This window comes from Strix uralensis, chromosome Z (genome assembly GCF_047716275.1).
Source record: "Strix uralensis isolate ZFMK-TIS-50842 chromosome Z, bStrUra1, whole genome shotgun sequence".
Taxonomy (NCBI): Eukaryota; Metazoa; Chordata; class Aves; order Strigiformes; family Strigidae; genus Strix; species Strix uralensis.
The window spans coordinates 57,897,089-57,911,546 of NC_134012.1; the positions used below are offsets into that span (position 1 = coordinate 57,897,089).

At 48.0% G+C, this 14,458-nt stretch overlaps 1 protein-coding gene across 1 annotated transcript in view; it reads right to left on the reverse strand.

The window, feature by feature from the left end:
• The window catches only part of CAMK4 (calcium/calmodulin dependent protein kinase IV), a 197,805-nt gene that overhangs the window by 16,645 nt on the left and 166,702 nt on the right, over nt 1–14,458 (reverse strand). The window contains exon 8 of the mRNA XM_074857311.1: nt 7,330–7,405. Coding sequence (XP_074713412.1) covers nt 7,330–7,405 — 76 coding nt within the window. The remainder of the gene's footprint in view (nt 1–7,329; nt 7,406–14,458) is intronic.

The following is a 14,458-nucleotide window of genomic DNA, read 5'->3' on the forward strand; positions in this document are numbered from 1 at the left end:
TCCCCATGGAGCACTTTTGCTGAGCAGGGTTGTTGGGCCACTAACTGGTTTGGCCAAAACTGGCTCCTGGATACCAGCTAACTGTTGACATACAGTGCTTAAGGCTTGCTGTGACTGTGTTGGAAGCCTTCTCAGTTATTCTCTATTTACTCCAGAAAATATTTTAATTGTAACTCACTACTATCTCCTATTGTTATCTTATTAACAATTTCTATGGATACGCCAAAAAAAATTTCCATTTCAGCAGACAGATTTTTTGCTACATGCCAAATTAGATTAATAAAACTAGAGGTGTGATTTCAAATTAGAGAAGTTAAACCAGGGTAGGACCCAGTGTGGCTGCTCTTGATTTCATTTTATTATGAAATTTAATTTTATTATGCTGATTCATTTTAAATCAATTACCTACCAAAAAGAAAAATCAATGTAAACAGCTTCAGAATCAATTAGAAATGACCAGATACTGTTCTGTGACCTTTTAAGTAATTTTGTAAAAAAATACCTTTAATTAAATCCATGCAAATTTGACTGCAAAGCCTCTGTATTTGTTGACCACTATCTGCATCTCAAATGTGCAGTAGCATTTCTAACCTGCTGCATGAATACAAAAGGACTGGTGCTCTTTGCTGTTAAAACTATAAATGTGTCTTCCCTGGAATTATGACAGTTATCATCAATAGGTCTTAATATAATTTGCCTTGGGAATAATTGTTCTGTTAAAATATGTGTCAAAGTTTTGAGTCACATATTGAGTGACTCACATATTGAGTCCACTTTGTATTGGTGAGAAGATACAGTTTTACGCACATCTTCTCTAGCACTGTAGTTAACTCATACATCCACTCTATTTTGGAGGCACATACATCAATTTTTCTGACTGTTCATAAATGCATTCCCTCTACTAAACTATGAGACTGAGACATGCAACACTGTCCTTTAGGCGGCAGGATTAATGAATCAGTTACTGCACATGTACCTTTCTGGTCTCAGCTTCTAATCCATCAGAAATGTTGATCTACAAAGCTTTACACTCAATAGAAGAGTTTTAAATATGGAATATTGCTAAAGCTAAATGGAAAAGATGGCCAAGTGGATTCGACTAGCACCCTTTTTGCCTGGCTTGTTCCTGTAGGTCAAATTGGATTTTGAGAGCGGAGGAGGGGAGAAACAGAGGATGAAGTAGAGGAGTATCAGTACTGGTGGTGTCCCACCCAGAGCAGGAGCTCGCACACTTGTGTTTACACAACTGTAGAGGTTTAATGTGGCTTGGAAGTATCTCCTGAACAGCTGAAAGGTTTTGAAAGGCTGCATATAGCAAATGCCACTTCATATATTCAAACGGGAATTTGCCATATGTTCTCGCTTGGAGCTTGCTTACACTTCAAAGCAAGTTCTGCTTAAGAAAGGCTCTCAGTTCAAGAACAACAGCTATCCTTCAATCGTTGAATAACTAAGCAAGCCCATGGCTTAATCTAGCTATCTTTGTAAAGTGATAAAAGACACCCCTCCAATCTCAGGGACAGCCCTTCTGGCAAATTTCACATTTCTTTGCCCCATGTGGACCACTAGAACTGATAAGAAATAATGACTTGGCAGACAATATCTGAGATTTTATTTTCTACAGACTTGAACCAGGCCTTGAGACAAAGATTCACATTTTAAAAGGAGCAGATAAAAAAATGGCAAGTAGGAATATTGTAGCCTATTATTTACAGGCACCTAAAAGGAGAGCTGTAACTTATTTGAAGCTTATGTACAGAACAAAAGATGTACCCTGAGATTTCCATCAGAGTGTTTTTATATCCTTACAAGTACTTTTAGTATAAACCCTAGAAAATATAATTTTTTCCTTGCAAAAGATGTAAAGAAAATAATTGTCTTATTACACACTGTACTTGTTGGACACAATTAATGAGTCCAAGAAGGGGAAAGAAAATGGACTGGATGTATAAAATCCTCCATATCTTTAATGTATATGTGTAAAATCCTGTTTTCTTCCCATAAAAGGCATCCTGCAAGTATTGTATACAACTACACAAGCCAGCTTAGCATTGGTGTTGCCAAGGGAATAAATGAAGTTATATATTCTCCCATAAAGAGAAGTGTCAATACATCAGATACAATTTTCCTTTCTCAAGAATCAAGGAAATAATTTCAGTGCTTACCAATTGAATTAAAGGACTAGCCATATTAAGATGCAGACACAAGTGCCTACCTTTAGACACAATTATTTGAAAATTTTGGTCTATAGTTGCAACTTCAACTGTTTAAAATATGTATGGTCAGCATCACTCACAGCCCTCTGTCAACACTGTTTCTGGTTAACTTCTAAAAAGTGGGACACTTCAACATTAATCATAGAATCAGAATGGTTTGGGTTGGAAGGGACCTTAAAGATCATCTAGTTCCAACCCCACTGCCATGGGCAGGGACACCTTCCACTAGATGAGGTTGCTCAAAGCCCCATCCAACCTGACCTTGAACACTTCCAGGGAAGGGGCATCCACAACCTCTCTGGGCAACCTGTTCCAGTGACTCACCACCCTCACAGTAAAAAATTTCTTCCTTACAGCTAATCTAAATCTACCCTCTTTCAGTTTAAAACTGTTACCCCTTGTCCTCTTGCTACACTCTCTGATAAGAGTACCTCCCCATTTTTCCTGTAGGCCCCCTTTAAGAACTGTAAGGCTGCCATAAGGTCTCCATAGGCCTTCTCTTCTCCAGGCTGAACAACCCCAACTCTCTCAGCCTGTCCTCATAAGGGACGTGCCTCAGCCCCTGATCATCTTTGTGGCCTTCCTCTGGACCTGCTCGAGCAGGTCCATGTCCTTCTTGTGTTGGAGGCCCCAGAGCACTCCAGGTGGGGTCTCACAAGAGCGGAGTAAAGGGGGAGAATCCCCTCTCTCAACCCGTTGGCCACACTCCTCTTGATGCAGCCCAGGATATGGTTGGCTTTCTGGGCTGTGAGTGCACATTGCTGGCTCATAGTCAGCTTTCTGTCCACTAATACTCCCAAGTCCTTCTCCACAGGGCTGCTCTCAATCCACTCATTGCCCAGCCTGGATTTGCGCTTGGGATTGCCTTGACCCATATGCAATTTATGAGGCTTGCATGGGCCCACCTCTCAAGCCTGCCAAAGTTGCTCTGAATGGCATTTCTTCCCTCCAGCATGTTGATCCCACCACACAGCTTGGTGTTGTTGGTGAACTTGCTGAGGGTGCACTCAATTCCATTGTCCATGTCTCCAACAAAGAAGTTAACAGCACTGGTCCCAACACCGACCCCTGAGGAATGCCACTCGTCACTGCTCTCCACTTGGACATTAAGCTATTGACTGCAACTCTCTGAGTGTGACCATCGAGCCAATTCCTTATCCACTGAGTGATCCATCTGTCAAATTCATGTCTCTCTTATTTAGAGAAAAGGATGTCATGTGGGACAGTGTCAAAAGCTTTGCACAAGTCCAGGTAAATGATGTCAGTTGTTCTTCCCTTAGCCACCAGTACTGTAACCTCATTGTAGAAAGCCACCGAATTCATCAGGCACAATTTGCCCTTAGTGAAGCCATGTTGGCTGTCATCAATCACTTCCTTATTTTCCATGTGCCCTAGCATAGTTTCCAGGAGGATCCACTCCATGATCTTGCTGGGCACAGAGTGAGACCGATTGGCCTGTAGTTCCCTGGGTCTTCCTTCTTTCCCTTTTTAAAAATGGGGGTTATGGTTCCCCTTTTTCAGTCAGTGGGAACTTTGCCAGACTGCCACAACTTCTCAAATATGATGGATAGTGGCTTAGCCACTTCAGCTGACAGTTTCCTCAGGACCTGCAGATGCATCTCATCAGGTCCCATGTACTTGTGCTCAATCAGGTTCCTTAGATGGTCTCAAACCTGATCTTCTCTTACAGTGGACAGTTCATCCTTCTCCCAGTCACTGCCTCTGCTCCTCTATCTTGGACAGCGTGTCTGGAGCCTTGCCAGTGCATACTGAGGCAAAAAAGTCGTTGGATACCTCAGCCTTCTCCATATCTCCATACCAGGGAGACTGGTAAACAAGTCTTCCTCTTCCTTCTAGAGGGCCTCACATTTCCCTAGCCTTTATCACCGATGTACCTGTAAAAGCTTTTTTTGTTGCCCTTGATGTCCCTGGCCAGATTTAATTCTGTCAGGGCTTTAGCCTTCTTAACCTGATCCTTGGCTACCTGAACTATTTCTCTGTACTTCTCCCAGGCTACCTGTCCTTTCTTCCACCCTCTGTAGGCTTCCTTTTTATGCTTGAGCTTGCCCAGGAGCTCCTTGAATCATCCATGCAGGCCTCCTGGTGTTCTTACCTGACTTCTTTGTCAGGGTGCATCACTCCTGAGCTTGGAGGAGGTGATCCTTGAGTATCAACCAGCTTTCTTGGGCCCCTCTTCTCTCCAGGGCTTTATCCCCTGCTACCCTGCCAAGCAGATCCGTGAGGAGGCCAAAGTCTGCTCTCCTGAAGTCCAGGGTAGCGACCTTGCTGTGTCCCCTCTTCACTGCCCTAAGGATCTTGAACTCCACCATTTCATGGTCACTGCAGCCAAGGCTTCCCTTGAGCTTCACAATCCCCACCAGCCCCTCCTTGTGGGTGAGAACAAAGTCCAGCGTAGCACCTCTCCTTGTTGGCTCCTGTATCACTCAGAAAATGAGTTAATGAATTCTGGTAATATCCTGGATTGCTTATGCCCTGCTGTGTTGTGCCTCCAACAGGTATCAGGGTAGTTGAAGTCTGTGATGAGAACCAGAACTTGTGAATGTGAGGCTGCTCCCATCTGTCTATAGAGGGCCTCATCTGCTCAGGCTACCTGGTTGGGTGACCTGTAGCAGACCCCCGCTATAACATCTCCTGTCCCTGCCTTCCCCTTCAGCTCTAGATTGGCTCCTCATCCACCCCCAGGCAGGGCTCCATGCACTCCAGCTGGTCACTGACATAGAGGGCAACCCCCCCTCCTCATCTCCCCTGCCTGTCTTCCTGAAGATCCTGTGTCCTTCCATTCCAACATTCCAGTCATAGGAGCCATCCCACCATGTCTCTGTGATGCCAATAAGATTGTAGCCCTGCAGGTGTGAGCACGTCTCTACCTCCTCTTGTTTATTCCCCATGCTACACATATTTGCATAGAGGCATTTAAGTTGGGCCCCCAGTGAAGCTGACTCTCTGGCTGGAATTCCTTTCTGGAGAGAGAGTTCTTCAGGTTCTTTCCTGCTGACCTGTGATCGCTCTCCAGGTTCTGGGCATCTATTGCTGGCACTGGCATCAAACTGGCAGGAGTGGGATTGATTGAGGTTCCCCTCCCTCAGCAGCTTTAGTTTAAAGCCCTCTTCACCAGCTTGGCAAGCTTAAGACTGAATATGCTCTTCCCCTTCTCTGACAGATGGACCCCATCAACTCCCAGTAGGCCACATTTCTCAGAGTGAGTGCCACGGTCTAAGGAGCCAAATCCCTGGCTGTGGCACCAGTCCCATAACCAATTATTAATTTATCAGATTTGACTGGTCCGTTGAGAACCCTTCTCTTTGACCAGGAGGACTGATGAAATACTTGCAGTACAGAGTCCCCTACTGCCATTTCCAGGGCTCTGTAGTCCTCCATGATACTCCTCAGACTGCTCTTGGCTGTATTGTTAGTGTCCATGTGAAAGAGCAGAAGTGGATAATAGTGGGCTGTATGAGACTTGGCAGTCTCTTGGTGACATCCCTGATTTGAACCCCCAGTAAGCAGCACACCTCTCTAGAAAGTGCATCAGGTCAGCAGACAGGTGCCTCCACACCTCTCAGAAGAGGGTCACCTACTGCTATCAACCATTGCTTTTTCTTAATTGTGCTGGTTGTTATATGAGGAGCAGACCAGGCTGCCTTACTCAGCTCCAGCATCTCTCCTGAAGTGACGGGTCTTTCCTCTTCAGTCTGCAGAGCAGTGAAGCGGTTCTGCAAGGGCACCTCAGGCTTCGGGGAATGTCCCTTCCTCCTGCAGGTCCTTGCCATGGCAAGCTTCCATTCCCCTGCATTATTGGCCCCCTTTTGTTCCCCGTGTGCCGATGAGGGAGTTTTTGGCTGTTTGGCTGTGGGCTGCAGGCCCCCTGCAGATTGTGCTTGGAACCATCTATCTAACTCCTTCTCAGCCCTCCTGATGCTATGCAGCCTTCTCACCGCCTCCTGCAGCTCAGCCACCCTCCACCTGCGTACACCTATTGCAGGCAGGTCTGCTGCCTGTCCCTGCCTCAGGAGAAGGGTCTGGGCACTTCCTGTAGCCTGAGGCCTGCACTGGAGCCTTCAGCAGCCCCCTTTTGCGTGGAGGCATCAGTCACTGCTGGGGTAGATGGTGCAGACCCCCAGCTGGAGCTGCAGCCTTTGCTCTCAGACGAGTGCCCGCCATTCTGCCTTGGGGGTCTAGTAGGATGAGTGCCCTTGGTCTGTGCAGGCAGTCACAGAACGGTGCCCCACTGCTGGGTTATGCGAACTTCAGGCCTCTCCACTCGGCCAGAGGAATGTCCCTCCTTCGAAGCGGTGCCCTCTCCTGAACTGCTGCGTCACACCCTGTTCACAGCGCTCCGGGTGGATGGCGCTCCCTGAGGCTGCCTTTTGGCGGGGGGGGGGCGGGGGGCACCGTTACTCCTGACCCTGCCCACGCCTCATCAGCCGCTCACTGGCGGGTCTCCACGCTCCCCTGGGGTTCCCCCGGCACAGGAAACCCCCCCTTGCTCGCCGCGATCCCCCCCCTCCACTGCAGAACGTACCTGTATTTAACCCATTGGGCTGATTTGCAGACAGAGTCCAAGGCTGTTTCTTGCCTCCTGGCTGAGATGCTATGAGACAGCAACACTGATGCTGCAGCCGAAGCGGTAGTAGTGTCTGTGGCTGACACAGGTGGGGCAGCTGCATTTGGGAATATTCACCAGCACTGTGAAACTACTGCAAGAACCTTAGCTTCTCCTTGCCCCAACTCTAGTTGAGAAGTTACTTTGGATCATAGTGTATCTCATAGTTTGTGTGAATGAGAAAAAAAATGACGATGCTTTCTGACATTTGTATGCTTGTGTTTTTGCTTTCAGCAGCTTTGCTGCTATTCATGCACATAAATAGTATGATTCTGTGCAGACCATGCTGCTGTTCAGGAGGAAGTCTTCTATTTATCAAATACATAACCTGAGTGTTTTGCCATGCTCCTCTAGGATTTGACTTACTTAAATGAGATTAGGAATATCATAATTAAAGTTCAGGATCTCATGTTTTCCAATGGCACAGCTTATACTGTCATAAAAACCTGCAGGTGCTCACAAATGAACCGTGGCACTGTCTGCACTTACAGGATGTAGGTGATAATCCCCAAAGACCACATGTCCACCTCAGGGCCGTAGGCACATCCCCGTAGTATCTCTGGTGCTGCAGATGATAAAACACTTGTCAATAAGATGAAAGTTGAATGCAGAAATAACAGTCACAAAGTCAATTTAAACTCCGTGCTTCTCTCATAAGTTTCTTTTAAAAAGGGCTTGCTCCTTTAAGCCCTTAATTAGGGCTTAAAATGAAAAAATTATTACCGTCACTGAGTATAAACCAATGGAAGTCATGTCCAAGCACAGCCAGAAGAAAATGAAAAGCAGACTTCGGTTTCAAATTGATTTTTAGGTTTGTGAAAGGAACCACAGAAAGCTAGAGCAGCTCTGGAGCTACAACGTGACAAAGGAGGTGGTACTTTTACTTCAGTATTTTACTCGTTTACTTGATAGTTTATTTGGGCTTTAGTTGTTGTATTCCGTTTTAACTGTAGGGAAAGACAAGACCATTTCGGGCAATTGTTTATGCTTCAGTGCAGAGCAGGCAGAAGGGCCAGGCAGTGTCAGAGGAGTTAATCTCTGTCGAAGCACCTTGACAGACACACCTTGAGAAAGCTGAGCAGAATGCTGTATCCCTCAGACAGTATCTGTTCCTGCTGGGTGTGACTGAAAATGTGCACGGTTGCACACTCCAACTGTGACATGCCTACCTCAAGTACACTCAGCCCCTGTGTCCCCAGGGCTCACAGCTCAGTGCACCCTCGAGGTTTACCTCCAACTGGGCAAACCTCCCTGAGCAAAGCTCCTGAGGCAGCAGGATGAAAATGCCACATTTCCAGAGAAAGAAATGGAAGTGCTTGATCCTTGGGGGAGGCAAGACCTTTCCCTCCTTCACCTTTTGGCCACAAACAAAAATACCCAATTAATTTGGAAAAAATAATTAAAAAGACATTGCTGAGTCATACTTCCACATAACAGTAGTCCTTTTCAGCAACCATTGTATCTGTATTAATATCCATCAGATGTACAGGATGGCAGCACAGCCCCTGAGCCCACCAGCTCTATCACAAAATCACACAATCACAGAATCAAAGAATCGTCTAGGTTGGAAAAGACCTTGAAGATCATCCAGTCCAATCATTAACCTAACATTGACAGTTCCCAACTACACCATAGCCCTAACCCGACTCTTAAACACCTCCAGGGATGGGGACTCCACCACCTCCCTGGGCAGCCCATTCCAACACCTAACAACCCGTTCTGTAAAGAAATACTTCCTAATATCTAGTCTAAACCTTCCCTGGCACAACTTGAGGCCATTACCTCTTGTCCTATCGCTTGTTACTTCATTAAAGAGACTCATCCCCAGCTCTCTGCAACCTCCTTTCAGGTAGCTGTAGAGGGCAATGAGGTCTCCCCTCAGCCTCCTCTTCTCCAGACTAAACAACCCCAGCTCCCTCAGCCCATCCTCGTACGACATGTGCTCCAGACCCTTCACCAGCTTCGGTGCCCTTTTCTGGACACGCTCGAGTAATTCAATGTCCTTTCTGTAGTGAGGGGCCCAAAACTGAACACAGTCATCGAGGTGTGGCCCGACCAGTGCTGAGTACAGGGGTAAGATCACTTCCCTGTCCCTGCTGGCCACGCTATTTCTGATACAAGCCAGGATGCCATTGGCCTTCTTGGCCACCTGGGCGCACTGCTGGCTCATGTTCAGCCGGCTGTCAATCAACACCCCCAGGTCCCTCTCTGACTGGCAGCTCTCCAGCCACTCCTCCCCAAGCCTGTAGCGCTGCTGGGGGTTGTTGTGGCCCAAGTGCAGCACCCGGCATTTGGCCTTATTGAACCTCATACAGTTGGCCTTAGCCCATTGCTCCAGCCTGTCCAGGTCTCTCTGCAGAGCCTCCCTACCCTCGAGCAGATCAACACTCCCACCCAACTTGGTGTCATCTGCAAACTTACTGAGGGTGCACTCGATCCCCTCATCTAGATCATCAATAAAGATGTTAAACAGGAGTGGCCCCAAAACCGAGCCCTGGGGGACACCACTTGTGACCGGCCGCCAACCAGATTTAACTCCGTTCACCACAACTCTTTGGGCCCGGCCATCCAGCCAGTTTTTTACCCAGCAAAGCGTGTGATCATCCAAGCCATGAGCAGCCAGTTTCACCAGGAGAATGCTGTGGGAAACGGTGTCAAAGGCCTTACTGAAGTCAAGGTAGACAACATCCACAGCCTTTCCCTCATCCAATAAGCAGGTCACCCTGTCGTAGAAGGAGATCAGGTCAAGCAGGACCGGCCTTTCATAAACGCATGCTGACTGGGCCTGATCATCTGGTTGTCCCGCATGTGTTGTGTGATGGTACTCAGGATGAGCTGCTCCATCAGCTTCCCGGGCACCGACGTCAAGCTGACAGACCTGTAATTTCCCGGATAACCCTTCTGACCCTTCTTATATATGGGCATCACATTGGCCAATTTCCAATCTGTTGGGACCTCCCCGGTCAGCCAGGACTGCTGGTAAATGATGGAAAGCAGCTTGGCGAGCACCCCAGCCAGCTCCTTCAGCACCCTCGGGTGTATCCCATCTGGTCCCATGTACTTGTGTGTGTCTATGTGATGCAGTAGGTCACTGACTATCTCCTCCTGGATTGTGGGGGGGGGTCGTTCTGCCAGTCTCTGTCTTCTGGCTCAGGAGGATGGATTCCCTCAGTACAACTACTCTTGTTATTAAAGGCTGAGGCAAAGAAGGCATTAAGCACCTCAGCCTTTTCCTCATCACTCATTGCCATGTTTTCTCCTGCATCTAGCAGGGGATGGAGGCTCTCCCTGGTCTTTCTTTTGCTGTTGACGTACTTATAGAAACATTTCTTGTTGTCCTTGACTGCTGAAGGCAGATTAATTTCTAGCTGGGCTTTAGACCTCCTGATTTCCACCCTGCATAGCCTCACAGCATCTTTGTAATCGTTGTGAGTGGTTAGCCCCTTCTTCCAAAGGCCATAAACTCTCCTTTTCTCCCTGAGTTGCAGCCAAAGCTCCCTGTTTAGCCAGGGTGGTCTTCTCTGCCGCCGGTTTCTCTTACAGCACCTGAGGACCACCTACTCCTGTGCCATTAAGACTTTCTTCCTAAACAGTGTCCAGTCTTCCTGGACCCCTATCCCCTTCAGGACCGTCTCCCAAGGGATTCTGTCAAGCAGATGCCTAAACAAGGCAAAGTCAGCCCTTTGGAAGTCCAGGATGTCAGTTCTGCTGCCCCCTCTCCTGGCCTCTCTAAGAATAGAGAACGCTATTATTTCATGATCGCTGTGCCATAGTCGGCCTCCAACTGCCACATCATCCACCAGTCCTTCTTGTTCACAAAGAGGAGGTCCAGCAGGGCACCTTCTCTGGTCGGTTCACTCACCAGCTGTGTCAGGAATTTATCTTCCACACATTCCAGGAATGTCTGTGACTGGTCCTTCTCTGCTGTGTTGTATTTCCAGCAGATGTCTGGGAAGTTAAAGTCTCCCACAAGAACAAGGGCAAGCGATCGTGAGATTTCTCCTAACTGCCTATAGAATATTTCATCCACCTCTCTGTCCTGGTTGGGTGGCCTATAGTAGACTCCCACTACGATATCTGCCCTGTTGGCCTTCCCCCTGATTCTAACACAAAGACACTCCACCCTGTCTTCAGTACACTTTTGCTCGAAGCAATCATAACAGTCCCTAACATACAGCCCCACCGCACCACCTCTCCTTCCTTGTCTATCCCTTCTAAAGAGCTTGTAGCCATCAATTGGCACACTCCAGTCATGGGAGACATCCCACCATGTTTCTGTGATAGCCACTACATCGTAATTTTCTTGCTGCATCATGACTTCAAGCTCCTCCTGTTTGTTACCCATGCTTGGTAGAGACGCACTTCAGATGGGCTGATGTCCCCAGCACCTTTTCACATTTAGAGGTCCTAAATCCAGCCTGAGGTTTCACAGGTGTTACCACAGTTACTGATCCATCAATATCCCTTGCATCTTTGTTGTGCTGCATGTCTCCATCCCTTGCCTCCACTGGGATAGCAGGGTGAGGGTCATTGCTGGCACAACAGCCCACAAACTCCAGTAATCTACCTTGGGGCTTATGTCTGGGAGTTCCAGTTTTGTCCCCTTCCCCCTTCAAATCTAGTTTAAAGATCTCTCAATGAGCCCAGCTAACTCCTGCCCCAAGATCCTTTTCCCCCTCCAGACAGGTGCATCCCTTCTGATGCCAAAAGTTCTGGCGTCCTGTATACTAACCCATGATTGAAAAATCCAAAGCCCTGATGGTAACACCAGTCTTGGAGCCACAAGTTCATCTGTTGAGTTCTCCTGTATTCTTCCTCATCCATCCCCACAACTGAAGGGATGGAGAAGAACACTATTTGTGCCCCTGACCCCTTAACCAGGTACCCCAAGGCCCTGAAATCTCTCTTCATTGCTTTAGGACTTCTCCCGGTAATATCATTGCTACCTACCTGAAAAACCAAGAGAGGGTACTAGTCCTTGGGTCTCACTAGAGCGGGGAGTTTTGCCGTGAGACTCTTTACTCAGGCCCCAGGGAGGCAGCAGACTTCCCTATGAAACGGGTCCAGTCTGCATATTGGGCCTTTGACATTCCTCAGAATGGAGTCACCCACTATAATGACCCTTCTGGGGTTCCTTTTAGAATTGTTTTTAATACTGGTCTAGAGCGACCCACCTTGGTGGACCTTCATCTTCCTCCTTGTTTGACTCATTTTCTTCATCCTTCTCTGTTTCATTCACAAGTTCCAGGGCCCCGTATGTATTGTGAAGGGACACCATGGAGGGCGAGGGAGGTCAGGAGGGGATTTTCCTGCCTCCCTGAGCAGGGACCTGTTTCCAGTCTCCCCCATCTCTTAGGTCCCCTCCTTCTGCCTGGTAGCAAGAGGGTGAGTGATCGCCTGGCTCTTCTGGAGTCTCCATTTGCTCCTTTTGCTTCAGGGGTGCCAAGGTGCTACTCCACCTATCAATTTCCCTTTCGCACTCGCTAACAATTCTTAATCTTTCAACCTCTTCTCTGAGTTCCTCCACCAGGCTGAGCAGGTCATCCAGCTCATCACAGCACACACGGGTGTTGTCACTGCTGCCCTCCGGCAGGATTGACAGGCTCAGGCACTCCCTGCAGTCTGGGACCTGGACCGCTGCATGTTGGCGTGGCAGCTCCGTCTGGGTTGCCACGTTCTTTCTGGTGGTGGTTTTGACCTGAGTGGAGACCACAGCTCAGTCTACTCGTGGAAGATGATAAAATGAAACTAGTTCAGATGAGCTCTAGACCCAGGAGAGGGACTATGCCCTGTCCGTGCGAACTGCCGCGCAAACTGCCGCGCCACACCCTGTTTGCCTTCCTGGTCACCGCCTCCCTGGGGAGCTCTTGTACCTGAGGGGCATTGGGTGTCGTCACTCTGGTCTCTGCCCACCCTGAGTCCCCGCTGCCCTCGTTCGCAGGTCACTCTTCCTGCTCGGGGGCGGTGGGGGAAGGGGTGGGTGCGCGACTTGAGGCTCTCCCTCTGCCCTGGGCTTCTGCCTTCTCGGCTTGCGGTTTTGCCGCAGGATTTTTCACGCTTTCGGAAGGGTCCCCCGCTGCTATCCTCCGCTTTGGAGGCCCTCTCCTCAGCAACTGATGCAATGGGATGGCTGCCACATTTCTGGGGCACGATGGACTTGCTGCACCTATGCATATCAATGCTGCTGCACATATGCATCTCTTCACCTTCCCACATTACACTTTCACAGCCATGAAAAGCAGGGCCAAGAGGGCTAGGGCTTCCTGAAAGGTATGACAGCTCCCTGCTTCGCCTGAAGCTTTGGTTGCTCATAGGGACTGATTCAGGCTGCTGGCATGGTCCTGCTTTGCTTCCAGCCTTCGGGAGGTCTCCCCTGGTGCTGCCACACCCTGGGGGAGCAAGGCTCCCCCAAGCATGATTTTAATCAGAGTATACACTACTCCCTAATGGCCACCAGGCAGCTGTCTCAGACTTCTTCAACTTACCTGAAGGATCTACCATGCAGGGAACACATCAAGCATTTTTACAAAGCATTAATATAGAAGGCAAAGGACATTAATCACTAAGTTTGCTACATACCACTCGTACAGGCGGCAGCTGGGCAAATGCTTGACAGTCTAAGCACAGACTTTCCCTGCCTCCTTATTCTTCTGCTAAGTAAACTGATGAACAGAGAGGGGCTGTTTTTGAGAAGCGATACTAGATCCCAACTGATTTTAACTCAGGTCAACCCACAGCTAACAGGACAGCCTATATGCAAAGCAACCAGAGTCCTCAGAGAAAGAGATTGGAGATGCAGCAAGAAAAGAGATGTTAACCACCATTCTCCCTGCCGTGTGGGGAGTTCTGAAGTAAACAGGACAGGTTTTCTGTTTAATGGCCAGTATGCTTCCTCTTCTAGAGAATGCAACGTTTTTTGGGATATCTTCTTGTTCAGGATAAGGGCAGAAGGTGTCTTTGTTTTTCCTCCTCCTTCCACCTCAGTATTGTAAAATGGCCACAAAGGAGACCAAAGATTTGTACATACAGGTCTGCCTTACTACCTGGACTGTGATCACACAGTTATACATCTTGTAAATATGATTTTTTAATATTTCCGGAAGTTTGGTTTTGGTGCATGTATTTGACTTATACACTGCTGTTAGTTTAGATGTTGGCTGTAACAGACTGATCATGAATCACTGCTCTACACTGGCTTATTTTTGTGCTACTGTCAGAAATCAGTTATGCCCTTCTTGTTAAGTTCACTGAAAGCACAGTGTCTCAGCAAGTTAAGTTCTTTGTGACCATCTTCTTGCTTTCAGTCCTCTGCATCATTTTACACATCCTGGGGACTGTAGATTGGTAAGTCTTGATGCCAAAGTATCCAGACTTCAGTATGTGTTTTTGTTGCTGTGTCCTTTCTGGAGAAGGTGCTGATAGCTGGGTGGGCAGGATGTGGGAGTTGGCAGCCTGTGACTATCAGTTATTCATAGTTTAATTTGGCATTTCAACAGTATTCCTCCTGGGTTTCCTCCACTTCTGGAAAGCTATGGTTGAATATTTTCCAGGCACCAGGAATTCTACATGGTCAGTTAACTTGGGTTGTAAGGCAAGGATTGCATGCCCATGTCTGTAG